This window comes from Vicugna pacos, chromosome 19 (assembly GCF_048564905.1).
Source record: "Vicugna pacos chromosome 19, VicPac4, whole genome shotgun sequence".
NCBI lineage: Eukaryota > Metazoa > Chordata > Mammalia > Artiodactyla > Camelidae > Vicugna > Vicugna pacos.
In genome coordinates this window covers 529,107-544,229 of record NC_133005.1, presented here as the reverse complement: position 1 = coordinate 544,229, position 15,123 = coordinate 529,107, and the positions used below count along the sequence as shown (strand labels likewise).

The 15,123-nt window shown below is 57.9% G+C and overlaps 1 protein-coding gene across 2 annotated transcripts in view; it reads left to right on the top strand.

The window, feature by feature from the left end:
- Nucleotides 1–15,123, top strand: part of PYGB (glycogen phosphorylase B) — a 36,623-nt gene that overhangs the window by 10,452 nt on the left and 11,048 nt on the right. Inside the window, exons 1-11 of one of the 2 annotated variants that reach the window (XM_072943656.1) lie at nt 3,059–3,166; nt 3,893–3,994; nt 5,854–5,932; nt 6,955–7,058; nt 9,387–9,518; nt 11,013–11,124; nt 11,399–11,481; nt 12,314–12,457; nt 12,873–12,965; nt 13,827–13,973; nt 14,626–14,789. In XM_072943656.1, the coding sequence (XP_072799757.1) occupies nt 3,923–3,994; nt 5,854–5,932; nt 6,955–7,058; nt 9,387–9,518; nt 11,013–11,124; nt 11,399–11,481; nt 12,314–12,457; nt 12,873–12,965; nt 13,827–13,973; nt 14,626–14,789 (1,130 nt within the window). In that variant the 5' untranslated portion in view covers nt 3,059–3,166; nt 3,893–3,922. Of the gene's footprint in view, nt 1–3,058; nt 3,167–3,892; nt 3,995–5,853; nt 5,933–6,954; nt 7,059–9,386; nt 9,519–11,012; nt 11,125–11,398; nt 11,482–12,313; nt 12,458–12,872; nt 12,966–13,826; nt 13,974–14,625; nt 14,790–15,123 lie in introns of those variants that run through there. The other variant, XM_072943655.1, reaches the window with a different exon arrangement.

Below are 15,123 nucleotides of genomic sequence, written 5' to 3'. Positions count from 1 at the left end.
TTTTATTACTGACTTGTGTATATATTCCTGATACAAATTTCTTACCAGTTGTATGATTTGCAAAAATTTTCTCCCAGAAGAACAAAGCTGGAGAGATCATGCTCTGACTCCAGGCTGTACTACAAAGCTATAATAAACAAAACAGTGTGGTGCTGGCACAGAAACAGACACGTGGATCAGTGAAACAGGCTGGAAAGTCCAGAAATAAACCCACACACTTAAGGTCAGTTAAACTATGACAAAGGAGGCAAGAATGTACAATGGTGAAAAGAAAGTCTCTTCAATAAATGTTGCTGGGAAAACTGGACAGCTACCTGTAAAAGGCTGAAATTAGAACATTCTCTAATGCCATATACAAATAAACTCAAAATGGATTAAAGACCTAAATGGAAGACTGGGAACTATAAAACTGGGTGCTATAAAAGCCAGAAGAAAACATAGGCAGAACACTCTTTGATATAAATTGTAGCAAGGAGGTTTTTTTTTCTCTTAAGGCAAAGGAAACAAAAGCAAAAATAAACAAATGGGACCTAATTAAGCTTCAAGCTTTTTCACTGCAAAGGAGACCATAAACAAAATGAAAAGACAACCTACTGAATGAGAGAAAATATTTGCAAATGATGCGACCAATAAGGGGTTAATATCCAAACATATAAATGACTCATACAACTCAATAGGAAACAAAAAGAAACCTGATTAAAAATGGGAAGAATGCCTAAATACTCATTTTTCTAAAGAAGATATACAGATGGCCAACAGGAGCATGAAAAGATGCTCAAAATTACTAACCATCAGAGAAATGCAAATCAAAACCACATTTGTGTGTGGTCTGCAGGGCGCCCGGCTTTATTGTTTTGCCCTTGGATGTCCAGTTTACCTCATGCCGCTCATTGGAAAGACCTCTTCCCACCAGAATTACATGGGCACCCTTGTTGTGAATCAGCTGACCACACGTGTGAGGGTTTGCTGGGCGCTGTTCTAGTCCAGTGCTCCGTGTGTCTGTCCTCGGGCCAGTCCTGCGCAGCCCCGCGCACTGGAGTTTGGCAGTGAGGGTCTGAGACTGGAAAGTGTGAGTCCTCCAGTTTTCTTTCTTTCAGTGTTGTTCTGACTGTTCCAGGTCCCTTGCGTTTCCATCTCGGTGCCGGCATCAGCCTGCCCATCTGCGAGGCCAGCTGGAGTGCTGACAGGGATTGTTTGAATCTGTAGATCATTCTGGGATTCTTACCAGCTTCGCGGTGTTGAGCCCTCCAATCCACTGACACAGGATGTGTCTGCACTTCGTGAGGTCCCCTGCCTCTGCTTTTCAGGTTGGGAGCCCCTTTCTAACTGGCCTGTCCTTTCAGGCTGCGTCTCAGTTCTGAGGACAGTAGTTTAAGAACTATTACAACCTCACTAATTATCAGAGAAATGCAAATCAAAACTACAACGAGGTATCACCTCACACCAGTCAGAATGGCCGTCATTCAAAAGTCCACAAATGACAAATGCTGGAGAGGCTGTGGAGAAAGGGGAGCCCTCCTACACTGCTGGTGGGAATGCAGTTTGGTGCAGCCACTGTGGAGAACAGTATGGAGATTCCTCAAAAGACTGAAAATAGACTTACTATAGGATCCAGCAGTCCGACTCCTGGGCATATATCCAGAGAAAAATATAATTTAAAAAGACACCTGCACCCCAATGTTCACAGCAGCACTATTTACAACAGCCAAGACATGGAAATGACCTAAATGTCCCCAAGAGAAGACTAGATAAAGAAGATGTGGTATATTTATACAAAGGAATATTACTCAGCCATAAAAAGAATAAAACAATGCCATTTGCTGCAACATGGTTGGACCTGGAGATTGTCATACTAAGTGAGGTGAGCCAGAAAGAGAAAGAAAAACAGCATATGGTACCACTTACATGTGGAATCGAAAAAAAGAACACAAATGAACTTATCTACAAAACAGAAACAGACTCTCAGACACAGAGAACAAACTTACGGTTACCAGGAGACAAAGGGGATGAGGAGGGATAAACAGAGTTTGAAAACTGCACCCCTGGGGGAGGGATGGAGGGTTCGCTGTCTTGATTGTGGCGGTGGTTTCATGGGTGTCTGTGTCTATCACAAGTCACCAGGTTGTACGTCTGGGATACGTGCAGCTGACTGCACGGGAAGCGTACCACAATAAAGGTGCTGAAAACAAACAAAAACAGAACGATCTACGACAGCGGGTGTGAAGCTGGTGGCCGGCAGGCGGTCTCCAGAGCTCCGCATGTGTTTCTGGGCAGCTTCTGGTCGGAATTCTAATCCGGGTCGAAACAAGCCCCCACCAGCCTGTCGCTGCATGGACCGCGGCTTCCCAAGCTGGTGGTGCAGGGCTCGCGAACCCAAAGACCCTGCCAGGCCTTTGCCCTCCCTGCGTTCCGCAGCCCCTAGGAAGATGGGTTTTTAAACTGTATTCTGGACGTTGTACCTTACAGGGAAGTAAAACCGCAGCGCAGCCCTCTCCACCTGGGCTCACATCAGGGCCGACACCCACTCACGCCCGTGCACGCCTCACATCTCAAGGCTGCTTTTGCTTTCCTCCTTTTATTCAGAGGTAGTGTTAGGTTTTCAGGGTTGCGGTGGAGTCTAGCGTCCCCGCGTCCCCGTCACCGCCCCCTGCAGGCAGCAGCGTGACAGCCAGTGGCACGGTTTCCAAAACCACCGTTGGCTCAGCGCGTCTTCCGACTTAACCGGTTCTTCCTCCGCCGTCTTTCCTCCGCCCCTGGATCTCGTCTGGTTGTAGCTCTGCTGTCATTGTTGCTCTTTCCTCATCTTCTCAGGGGTGCTGGTCAGGCTACCTGACCACCTGATGGGGTCAGGGAGCTCGGGGGGAGGGCACCACAGAGGCCCATCCCCTTCCTGTGACAGCTGGTCACCGTGACCTGCTGCTGGTGACGTTCATCTTGATCCCATGGGGAAGGTGTCGTCACCACCGTAAACTGAATTCACAGGTTTCCCTCTCTGGACTGTTGACCACAAGGGAGCCGTCATGTCCAGCCCACCCTCAGGGGGAGGGGGATTGAGCACCACTCCTGGAGGGAAGGTACCCGAGAATCTGGGGGGAGACGCCCGGAGGCCGCGCGGAAGCCCCAGGCAGTCCCTCCAGCGCAGTGGGCAGGCGTCTGCTGCACGGGGGTGAGTCTCTGTCCTTCCCGCCCCATCTGCTCTTGTTACCTGGGGTCTCCTGTGAGACCCTCCGTCTCCGTGACCTCTCCCGGGCCTCACTCCGGACACTGGTGGCTGCCTGGGGCCCTGGGTGGGAGCAGGACTGCGGGCCGTGTCTCAGAGCAGCTGGTACTGGGCACACGAGGTGTTAGTGCCCTGCCTGGCCCCAGTGGGGGTCGGCGGTCGGCCTCCCTGTTTCCTCGCAGGCTTACCTCTCAGTCACCAGATGGAGATGGACGTGTCCATCCACCCGTCCCGTGGTGTGGACCTTGGTCTGCACCGAGTTCTTACTGGAGGCAGCAGGAGACATCCCTGCCCTGCGGGGCTGCTTCACCCCACACAGGGGCTGTGGTCTCCTGCTCGAGGGCGCGGCGGGAAGGAGGCACTGCTGAGACCTGACTCCATGTGTCCTGGGGGCCTTGTTCCCGCCCAGTCCTGCCTCCTAGCCCTCAGGGGGAGGTCTGCCTGTGTCTCCTGGGGGGCTCCAGGAGGGCAGTGAATGGGGCCTCTGCTTCCGAAGGGCCACAGTGGGCACTGCCCTGGGAGCTGGCATTGGCCAAGGCTGGGGGGCAGGCTGGTTTCAGGGTGTGCGGGGCCGTGCGGAGTTGACCGGTGAGGCCCTAAGTGGGTCCCCCAGGCACCGCGGCCTCCCCGAGCTGGAGGAGTCAGCGTCTAACACGCTTTCTGCTTCCCCAGCGCGTCTACTACCTCTCGCTGGAGTTCTACATGGGCCGCACCCTGCACAACACGATGGTGAACCTGGGCCTTCGGAGCGCCTGCGACGAGGCCATGTATCAGGTATGGCGCCAGTCCGGGCCCCACACGCCCGCCCCGCGAGGGGAGCCGGGGAAGCGAGGGTTGAGTGGGAGGCAAGGCCTGGGCTGCCAGCGCGCCAGGCTTCGAGGCTTCCCGACCGCCGGACCCCTCGCCGCCCAGGCGGACTTACCTTGGCCGGAAGAGGCGGCCCTGCCCCTGTCTCTTTGCTCTGGAGCTAGTCACCCGCCTCCAGCCCCTGCCGGGCCCCCACTCAGAAGAACCTGCCTTTGCCCGGATGCCTTCACTGGCTCTCACTCTCCTGGAGGCTTAACCCTTTCACGGGTCACCCGCAGTTTTACAGCAGAGCTGGAGTTGGTCACGTTTGTTTTTTTGCCCCCCCGCCCCCACCTGGACGCTTGGGGTGGGACTCCAGAGGGTGAACCTGCAGCCTCCTGGCCTTTGCACATGTGGAAGGGAGCCTCACTCTTGGAAATTGCTGTAGGAGTCAGTATTTTGAAATTCAGTTTTGAAGTTTGAAAGTATTTGGAAATCTTATTTGAGTCAGATTGCTGTATGTGTTTGTACCGTTTGATTTAATAGATACTAAATCGTTTCTCCATGAGTTTGATGTTTTTATTTTCTCACAACTCTGCTTTCACCCTTCGCAGTGTATCAGATTCTCACAGTGTGGTCCGGAGAGCCCCGGGCCCCGAGACCTTCCCGGGCTCCTCTAGGTCGGGACTGACTCCTGTTCTCCCGTGTGTGCGGTGGGCCGTCAGAGGCTCCGTCCCGTGCGGTGCCACACGAGAGGGAAGCAGGATGTGCATTAGAGAGATATGTAGAAATATAAAATACTCTTTTTAGTACACCTTTTTAGTTTTAAAAAATGCAGTTATTTTTTCATTAAACCATAGCTGCACCCTCACCACCTTGACTGTTAAGTCTTAAGTCTTTTGGCAGCTTTTGAAATACTTGGGAACTTTCATTTTCATGCGTTGATTAAACAGGTTTTTTTTAGTTGAAGGAAAGTTGCTTTGCAATACTGTGTTAGTCTCGGGTGCAGCACAGTGACTCAGCGTAGCGTGTGTATGTATATGCCTGTATTCTTTTTTTCAGTTCTTTTCCATTATAGTTTGTTGCAAGAAATTGAATCTAGTTCTTTGTGCTGTACAGTGAATCCTTGTTTATTTTATATATGGCAGGCTGCATCTGTTAATCTAATACTCCCCATTTGTCCCTCCCACCCTTCCCCCCGGTAACCGTAAGTTTGTTTTCTACGTCTGTGAGTCTGTTTCTGTTTGGTAAATACGTTCACTTGTGCTACTTTTTAGATTCCACAAATAAGTGCTGTCATCTGGCGTTTGTCCTTCTGTCTCTGTGTGACTTCCTTCACTTAGTACGACCATCTCCAGGTCCATCCATGTTGCTGCAAATGGCGTTATTTTATTTTTTATGCTGAGTAGTGCTCCATTGTGTAAATATCCCACATCTTTATCCAGTCATCGGTGGATGGGCATTTAGGCTGCTTCCATGTCTTGGCTGTTGTAAATAGTGCTGCTGTGAAAACTGGGGCGGATGTATCTTTCTGAATTATGTTTTACTCTGGATGTCTGCCCAGGAGTGGGACTGCTGGACCCTCTGGTAAGTGATTTTGGTTTTTGAGGAATCTCCCTACTGTCCTCCACAGTGGCTGCACCAATTTATGCTCCCACCCGCAATGTAGGAGGTCCCCTTTTCTCCACATCCTAACACGATTTTAACATTGGATTTTCAGGTCTAAAAGAAAGCAGACTCTAACCTTTGATTGATAATTTGCTCACAAGGTTTAAATAACTTTCCACCTGTTGCTTAAGGGGAAATACTACATAGTATTAAAATGTTACCTCTCTTTTTATTCACAGTTGGGGTTGGACCTCGAAGAGCTGGAGGAAATAGAAGAGGACGCTGGCCTTGGGAACGGGGGCTTGGGGAGGCTGGCAGGTAAGCCCGGGCTCTCGTCCAGGACAGGCTTCTCCTGACCAGTGCCTCGGTCCGGGAGCAGTGCCCACGGGGCCAAGCGGCTGCCCAAGCCGGCTCACCCCAGGCTGGCGCCTGTCCCAGCGGGTCCCGTCCCCACCCCGACTGCCGGTGGGCTCCTTCCTGCCGGCTTCCAGTTGCCTTCCCTGCCACTCAGCGGTGCCACTGGCCTTCCCCGTGGCCTCGGGTGACAGCCCATGGGTCTGAGCCCTGTGGCTCCTGGAGCCGCGTCCCTATTCAGCCCGGGTAGCCCTGAGCCTGCTGTAGCGTGCCGTGCCCCTCCCACGGGGGTGATTTACTCAGAGCGAGCCCAGGGCTTGCGTTTGTGGGCCCAGGCCTGACACCCCGGGCCCTGTGCCTGCCTGGTGAGTTGGCTTCCACGTCATTTGCTGGTGTTTTCATGTGGAGTTTCAAATTTTTCTTTCTTCTTAATTTAATCCAGAAGTTTAATAAAGCTGTCTTCTGGATCTTTACTTGGAACATCGTGATTTGTCTTCAGGACATTTCGATCAGAATGAGGGCTCGATTTGGTGGCGTGCGCTCACCTTCTAGGGGCCCCAGGGGCACTCTGACGCCTGGGTTTTCGGCACGTGGATGGTGAAATGCCCCTTTCCAGCCCCCATTTCTGTGTCATCCTTACCCGAGTCGGGAGAGGTATTTCGTGGTGTCACCCCAGCAGGCGGATGGCTTTCACACGGAGTGCGTGGAGGCCGGGGAGCCTGCAGCCTGAGTGAGGGCGGTGTGTTGTGCCGGGCCAGCTTGGCGGTGTTCTCCGTCGGACTGAGGCCCCTTCCCACACCCCCATGAGCTGGCCCGGCCCCAGGCATTCCCGAGAATAGGGCTGGCTGGTCACCCCAGAGTCGCGGCCTGATGCCCCGCAGGCCAGCCCTGCACCTGCTTGACTTGGTAGCCAGGCCTGGGCCCCAGTGGCCTCCAGTCTGCTCAGTGTCTCTGATCCCAAGCAGCTCTTTGTGCTGGGTTTGCAGCCTGCTTCCTTGACTCGATGGCCACCTTGGGTCTGGCAGCGTACGGTTATGGGATCCGCTACGAGTTCGGGATTTTTAACCAGAAGGTCGTCAATGGCTGGCAGGTGAGTGCGGCTTGGCTCCCTCGGCCACCTGCAGCCTCGTTTGCACAGAGGCCAACCTTCTGCCATCTCCCTCACACTTGCGGGGGAAGACGTCCGAGGGGCCAGAGGCTGGGCTCTGCAAAGCTCTGAGGAAGGGTGAGCCTCTTCTGAGGCGTCGGACAGCCAAGCAAAATGGTCAAGGCCGTCTGGGCGGAAATGCAGCCCCACCCTCTCCACTGGGCGAGGTGCACGTCTCCCTCAGTTCGGCGTTTCAGAATGGAAGGACAGCTCTCCATGCAGCTGGAGAGTCGTTTGTTTAAACATGTGGAGTCCAGAAGCCAGAGAAAGCAGGGCCAGAGTTAGGATCAGAGTCTGTAAGAGGGAATTATCGCAGTCTGCGTGAAGCCCTCGACCTCAGCCGCGTTTGGGTCCTGCAGGTGTGCGCAGCCGTGTGAGCTCACCAGCGTTGTGCCTGAGCCCTGGGCACGCCACTGTGTGTATACTAACCTAAACATAAATGCATGGTGAGCACGTGCATGCTGCTTTGTCCTGGAGGGCCGTGCAGAAATCTGCAGCTTTGTGCCAAAAACTAACGGGTGGGTGGGCGGAGACGTGGTAAACCAGGCACACGGCCTAGGGCGCCGACTCGGCAGAGCCCAGGTGCCGCGGGTGGGGTGTCACCGCCAGTTCTCTGGCATTTCCGTGTGTTTGAAGGTGCTCATGGTATGATGTCAGCCGAGAGAGGCCTGAGCAAAAGCAAAAAGAGACAAAATGCTTGTACCATCGCTGAACCTGCAGAAACGCTCCCTCCAGCCTTGAAGAGAGGAGAGCACCTTCCCTCCGGTGCCTCCCGGGTGACTTTGCTCGCGGTCGTGTGTGCGCCTCGGCTGCGCCCCAGCCTTGCACGTGGGGCTTGGCCCTTCCTGGCTCTTCTGCAGTGAGACAGCGGGTGTGTTTACGAGACAGACTGAGGTTCCTCCCGCCGGGGGGTGTTAGGTCACAGGGAGGAAGGTTTTGGTTTTCTGTCCGTCAGTCTGTTTGGCCACAGACACTTCTTTCTTCTGGTTCCTTGTTCCTGTACCTCTTGCCATCCTGCTTAACAATTTAAAGGCAGTCCTCAGATGACAAGCGAGTGGTAAACTTGCCCCCGTCCCTCCCCGTTGTCCAGGGAGCCAGGCAGGCAGTGAGTGTGGCTGTAGCACATGGAAGCATGGTCCCTAAGCAGCCTTGGTGGCCAGACTGCCTGTCACGAGGGGTCTCTGGAGGGGAGACCCCATGCTTCTTGGATCTGGGAAGTGCTGCTTCTGCAGGCAGCTAACTCACTGGCCTGCTCTGGTGAGACAGCCAGGCTGGGATGCTGGCGTCTCATCGCATCCAGGGACAGGCCACCGGGAAGTCAGGTGGCAGGACAGTCCTGCTAGGAGCGCCCTGGAGCAGACCACGGTGAAGCAGCCACCATCCTAAGATGCTCGACGACCCAGCTGCTCTTTCTGGGGACCGGCCGTTAATTCACAGACCCCTCAAAATAACATACGTCGTCAAATTGGAAGAAAAAAGACTTGATCTCATTTAAATTTTAGTTAATTTGGATTCATAATTCTTCACTCACTGCCCAGACAAACTAATTTATTCCATCACTTGGAAGCAGAGAAAGTCCCCAGGGCGAAGGGAAGAGCAGCCCCACCAAACGCTGCTTCTCCAAGGCTGCTCGGGGCCGTGGGCTGCGTCTAACTTGTGGGAGTGGCTTTTCCGTATTTTCTGGTTTTAGGTGGCACTGGGTACAGTTTTGGGAAAATACGCTGCCTGGAGGAAGGCGCCACAGAGGTGGTGCCTTCCGGTGGTGTCTGGGCACCCATGGGTCTGTAAAGCCATTTTCAAAGCAGTGGACTTCCAGTGGTTTTTCGTTTACAGCAGCCTTACTGAGATATCACGTGGTTTTTAATGTATTTAAAGAGCAGGGCAACCATCCTCACTGTATTTCCAAAACATTTTCGTCACCCAGCGAGGAGACCCTCCCATTCACACCCCAGCCCCAGTGCCGGGCAACACTGTGTCTGTGAGGTGGCTTCCTGGACACGTGTGGATGGTCACCCAGGATGTGGCCTGTCCGTGTGGCGTGTCTAGACTTGTTCACGCTGCGTCTCAGGACTTCTTCCTGTTTACTGCTAAGTTCAGGGCATCCTTAATGCCTTGCTACTTCGATGTATTTTTCTGAATTTGATGAGTTTTCTTGTTGAATAATCCTCGGTGTTCATTGTTAAACACTCAGTTGTGCTGTAAGTAGGCCTCGGTTTTTGTTTCCATGCTGGTCGGCGTCCCCAGGACCCACCTGCTGTGGGTCCCTTGCAGGTGGAGGAGGCCGACGACTGGCTGCGCTACGGCAACCCCTGGGAGAAGGCCCGGCCGGAATACACGCTCCCGGTGCACTTCTACGGGAGGGTGGAGCACGGCTCCGAGGGCGTGCGGTGGCTGGACACACAGGTATCGCGGGGCGTGGTGGGGGCAGCGTGGCTGGGGTGGCGTGGCGGCGTGGCACCAGGCTGCAGACAGTGGGAGACGCTGACTGAGCTGCCCTTCACAGTGTAGTCAGTGTTGCGTTGGGTCGAGACCCGCAGTGGTGTAACGACAGGCAGGATGGTCCTGCGCAGGGACAGGCACTGACACCTGGGTGTGACCGGCCCCTGGCTCTCAGTCATGTCCCCCAGGGCAACTCGCCAGTAATTCTGAGCTGTCGGAGCCCTGGGCATGTGGGGCCTTGGGTGGATGTCCTAGAATGGAGCGCCCCCACCCCATTGGGCTCTTTGGGGGAACCAGGGTAGGAGCACCGAGCACTTGGCAGAGGGGGTGTATTGGCTGCAGTGGGCACCGGTAAAGGGCGCATGTCTCGGGGCATAGAGCAGGCAAAGAGGCTTCACGGCAGGGTGGCCACGGTGAGGGAGGAACCTCTGTCGGCCCGTGGGGTGGGCAGCTGAGCGAAAATGGGGCGGGTCCACGTGGCCTGGGAAGTCATGGGCATGCAAGAGTGAGTCGTCCGGGTTCTCTGCAGCGTAAGTGATCCGTCAGTCTGGCACCTGGGCCAGAGCGGCTGGTGGCCTTGGAGTGCTGTGATGAGCTGTGTTTGATTTGAAAAAGCAAGAGTGGTGTCTGGTTTTCCAGCTGAATCCACTCGTGGAAGAGGGGGTGTGGGGTGTATGAGGAGGCCCAGGCCGCCGGCATCCCACGCGGATAAGACGAGGGCCTCAGCCTGGAGGGCGGGCTTGCCCAGGCAGGGGTAGGGGCTGGGGGCAGTGGGTCGAGGAGAGGCGAGGAGGGAGGGTGACGCTGGGGCTTCACCTCGAGGCTGCGTCCCAGGGCCCTTTGTGGCTGTCAGGACCGCTTTAGCTTGTGGAGCTGCATGGAAGCACCACCACAAGCTGGCCAGAATCCAAGGGTCCGAGGGCAGAAGTGACCCTGAGGCTTGTGCCCCTCTTCCTGAGCTTGGTGGGAGCAAGGCTGAGGCTCCTGGGCAGGTGGGATGGGGAGGGAGGGGGCGGCCTTCTTGTGGGGGAGCAGGTGCAGTGTGTTCTGTTGGGAGGGGCTGTGAGGCTGGCTGGGTTCTGCTGAGGGTTCGAGGTCAAGGCTTGTGGCAGGAGGGGATGTGGGACATGGGTCGAAACAAGTTGTCTGTGGGCAGGAGGTTGCTCAGGCAGTGCTGAGTGAGAAGATGGCAGGCGGGACCGGGCGCGTGGGAGGAGTGGCTGCTGGGGATGGAAGCAGGCAGAGCTCGACAAGGGAGGCTGACGGGGAGTGGAGTCAGGCTCACCCCCGGCTGCCTCATGTGCTCCTAGCTCGGGACGTGGGGCGGGTGGGCAGGCCAGCATTGCGCCGGGCAGGCTGGGCCTATTCTGAGCAGGAGCGGCCACGGAGGCAGAGGCAGCCTGCGGCTTCCAGAGGGCGGCAGGCGACCAGGCCTGCGGACCATGTCTTCGTCCGCAGGTGGTGCTGGCCATGCCCTACGACACGCCGGTGCCCGGCTACAAGAGCGACACCGTCAACACCATGAGACTGTGGTCTGCCAAGGCACCCAATGACTTCAAGCTGCACGACTGTGCGTCCCCTCCTGTCCCCATCTTGGGGGGGCCGACCCCAGACTCGTCGTGAGCTGCACTCACACACAGAGCCTGTGAGGGAGGGCTTCCCGGGGACCCCGTGCCCTCCAGAAAGAGCCAGGGGCCTCGCTGGGTGTGGGAGGGCAGCCCTGCAGCTCCAGGCGCCTCCTGCTCAGGAGTGCTTGTCCTTAGGCTGATGGGGAGAAACCACAGCGCCAGGGCCGGAGGAGCCTTGGCCGGCGGGTGGGTCCTGACCCCCGTCTCTGCCCTCAGTCAACGTGGGTGGCTACATCGAGGCGGTCCTGGACAGGAATCTGGCCGAGAACATCTCCAGAGTCCTGTATCCCAACGACAACGTGAGTGGCTCCGTCCCTCCCACATGTCCGCTGAGGCCTGTGAGCAGGTCCAGAAGGCTGGGCACCGTGGCCTCTCCTCTGCCCTCTGCCCAGGAGAGCTCCTGGAGGTTTTTGGCCTTACACCTCCTTCCCTGTAAACACCGGCCACCCCGCACTCTGCAGGCTGCCCCGTGCGGGGCCGCGGAGCCATCAGACCCCTACCCGGCTGGTTTCTGCTCTTGTTCCCCTGAGGCCAGTTCCCTGAGAGTTGGGTGATGTGTGTCGGGTGGGGTCAGCGGTCCTCGTGTTGCAGTGATGCTTTGAGATGTGTGACGGTCACTGACAAGCTCTTAACGTGCGCCCACCATGTGCGAGGGGAGGGCATCCCAGCCACTCCTCCACTGCCACCAAACAAGCTGCCAGACGAGCCTTGGAGTCTGCCCGGCTCAGTGGGTCATGTGCTTTTTCATTTTGTCAGAGAAACATGTGCTCTCCGTAGCTGAGGGCACCGGGCTCCAAGGCTCACAGGAAGGTCACCCCGCCCCCAACTCGGGAGGGTCCAGCAGCTGCCCACGCTTCCGGCGGGAGGCGTTCCGGAACGCCGCGCTTGGGAGAGGGCGTCCCAGCCCCGGCCCTTCCCTGTCCTTGTTCAGGGCACTGCGGCCCCTGCCGGCTGCCCCCACAGCCCCTCCCCGACTGCAGGTCACACACAGGCTGGGCCCTGGAGCCTCGGGTCCCCTGACCGTGCCCGGGCCCTGCTCTCTGTGCCGCTCGCGCCTCCACGCCCCCCGCCGGCCGGAGGCCCGCGCGGCCGGAGGCTGGGCTGCGGTGCCAGAGCTGCGCGTGTCTGCAGTTCTTCGAGGGCAAGGAGCTGCGGCTGAAGCAGGAGTACTTTGCCGTGGCCGCCACCCTCCAGGACATCGTCCGGCGCTTCAAGTCCTCCAAGTTCGGCTGCCGCGACCCCGTGAGGACCTGTTTCGACACCTTCCCAGACAAGGTGTGTTTGTCAACTGGTGAGCTCGGTGCCGAAGGGCTGTTCGCAGGTGGGGCTGCCTCCCCTCGGCGGTGGGAGGGCCAGGCAGAGCAGGCTGCGCTGGGCTCGTGGGCCTCGAGGCCGTCCGGGACGCCGGGAGAGGCCTCCTCGGGCACAGCAGAGGGATTTGCAGGCTCAGTTCAGCGACTTAAACAGTCTGCAAGTGTATCCCAGGCGGCGGCAGCGTTCCAGGCAGGGGGCCCCAGGTGCCTGCTGCCGAGCCGCCCCTGCTCCCCAACCAGTCTCCACGCCGGCCCGGTGCCGGGCCGGGCTGTCTGCTTCCTGCTGTCGGCCCTGTGACCAGCTCCCCGGGGCGGGCGGCTGAGGACCCCACTTCTACACATGCCAACCGTGGGCCCCCCACGGGCTGTGAATGCAGGTGGCCATCCAGCTGAACGACACGCACCCAGCCCTTGCCATCCCCGAGCTCATGCGGATCCTGGTGGATGTGGAGAGAGTGGACTGGGACAAGGTGAGCACTGGGGACAAGTGTGCAGGGCAGTGTCCCGGGAGTGCTGTCCCCGCCCCCTCGGCCCCCCCGGGAGCTGCCCTTCAAGCCTGTCCCGACAGCACTCGTGGGTACTGAGCTCGTCCTGGGACGCGGGGGCCTTGGGAGCACAGAGGGACGTTATCCCTGGGAGACAGGGTCGTGGGAGCGGGTGCGGGGTTTCCCCCAAGGAACCGGGACACTGAGTGAGAGCAGAAGTGAAAGGCTACCGAAGAGTGACTTTCTGGACGCCAGGAAGAGGATGCTGGCACTGGCCAGAGCCTCTGCCTGCATTCTCTCATCTTGGAACTGGGGCAAGAACAGCCCGCAGGGTTAGGTTTGACGGAATGCGTGGCTCGCGTGTTCATAGGCACTTTATAGGCTTGAGTGTTTCCCTAACTCAGTTTCCTTTGGTTCTGGGTTTTCTCGAGCTTGTTGAATTGAATCAACACGTGAAACTGCTTCACCCAGTGTTTTTTGCACGCGGAGCCCTTTCTGGTCTCTGGTGTGGGGAGCACTTCCGGGCGGGCTGGCAGGTCCTGCTCGCTCCCGGCCCGCGGAGGGCGAGTGCCCTCAGCACTGAGCGTGGGGCCAGCTTGGTGGGAGTTAAAGCTGCCCAGCGCTGCGCCCGGTTCGCAGTGACTCCCGGTAGCGGGGAGGCCGCGTCGCTGGGCCTGGACGTAAGGGGCACGTGGGTCGATATGGAAAGTGACGGGCCCGCTGTGGGTTCGGGAGGCTCCAGGCCGCAGAGAGCAGAGCGTGCGTCTGGACCCCGGCCTCTGCCCTGGCTCCTGGCAGAGAGCTGCTGTCTCCCAAAGGAAGCACTGGGTGTCCCGCATGTTCTAGGCCTGGGAGGTCACGAGGAAGACCTGCGCCTACACCAACCACACGGTGCTGCCCGAGGCCTTGGAGCGCTGGCCCGTGCCCATGTTTGAGAAGCTGCTGCCCCGGCACCTGGAGATCATCTACGCCCTCAACCAGCAGCACCTGGACGTGAGTGCCGGTCCGGCCCCCCTGAGCTGACCGGGGCGCCGACAGGCCCCCCCGCCCTGGGCTTTACTTCCTGACCTGAGTAGCCTCTGCAGCAGAGGCCTTTGGGCTGGGGGCGTCCCTTGGCAGAGCTGCTGGCCGGAGTACACTCGTCTTGGCCCCTGCCGTGTGTGTGGGAGTCGTGGGTTGAGGTCTTTCTAAAACGTTCCCATCTCCGGGCTGGGTTCAGATGTAAGTGTCTGAGCTCCTGGAATGCCAGAGGCGTTTGTCCTGAGACGTCACAGCAGCATCTGGGTGATCTGGAACGAAGCACCGTTTGCCTTTTCCGTTACTTCCAGAGAGGACGGTGGTCCAGGACCAGGGGAACTTAGCACTCAGGCGTGCTCACAGTCCATTTTTCTAACCTTCTGGATGACACAGTGGCAGTTCCCACTGGTCAGGATGTGGCTGCGCCCTGCCGGGCCAGCGGGGACCACACCCTCTGTTCCTGGACATCGCTCGGCATGTCCTGGGCATCCGGGCCTCCTGTCTCCTCCCACAGGGCAGCCCCGCCAGGTCTGCAGTCTGGACCCCTGCTGCCCTCGGGGTGGACGTGTGCTGGGGTCTGCCCGGGGTCTGGGCTGCAGCCACCCTGCTCTTGGCTGTGTCCCGGCAGCGTGTGGCCGCCCTGTTCCCCGGGGACGTGGACCGCCTGCGGAGGATGTCCGTGATCGAGGAGGGGGACTGCAAGCGCATCAACATGGCCCACCTGTGTGTCATCGGGTCCCACGCTGTCAACGGCGTGGCCAGGATCCACTCGGAGATTGTGAAGCAGTCGGTGTGAGTGGCCCGCACTTCCCGCTGCCTCTGATCCCAGGCCGGCCATCCTCAGTGCAGTGGCCGAGGCCAGCGTCAGGGAGCCAAGCCCTCTTGTCACCAGGCGGTCCTCTGTCTGCATTCTCCGTCTGTCCAGGCGGAGGCTCCTGCCTGGGGACTAGTGTCCCGGCCGGGACGGGGCAGGTCAGGTGTGACAGGCTGGGGCTCGTCCGAGAGGAAGGAGGAGTTTGTAGCTCAGATTCTGTGCCTCCACCCTCCTTGGTGGGAGGGGATCTCGGCGCACCTCCCGTGAGCGCCTGGCCGCCTCTACAGGTGTGTGTGCGGAGGCCACCCCGTG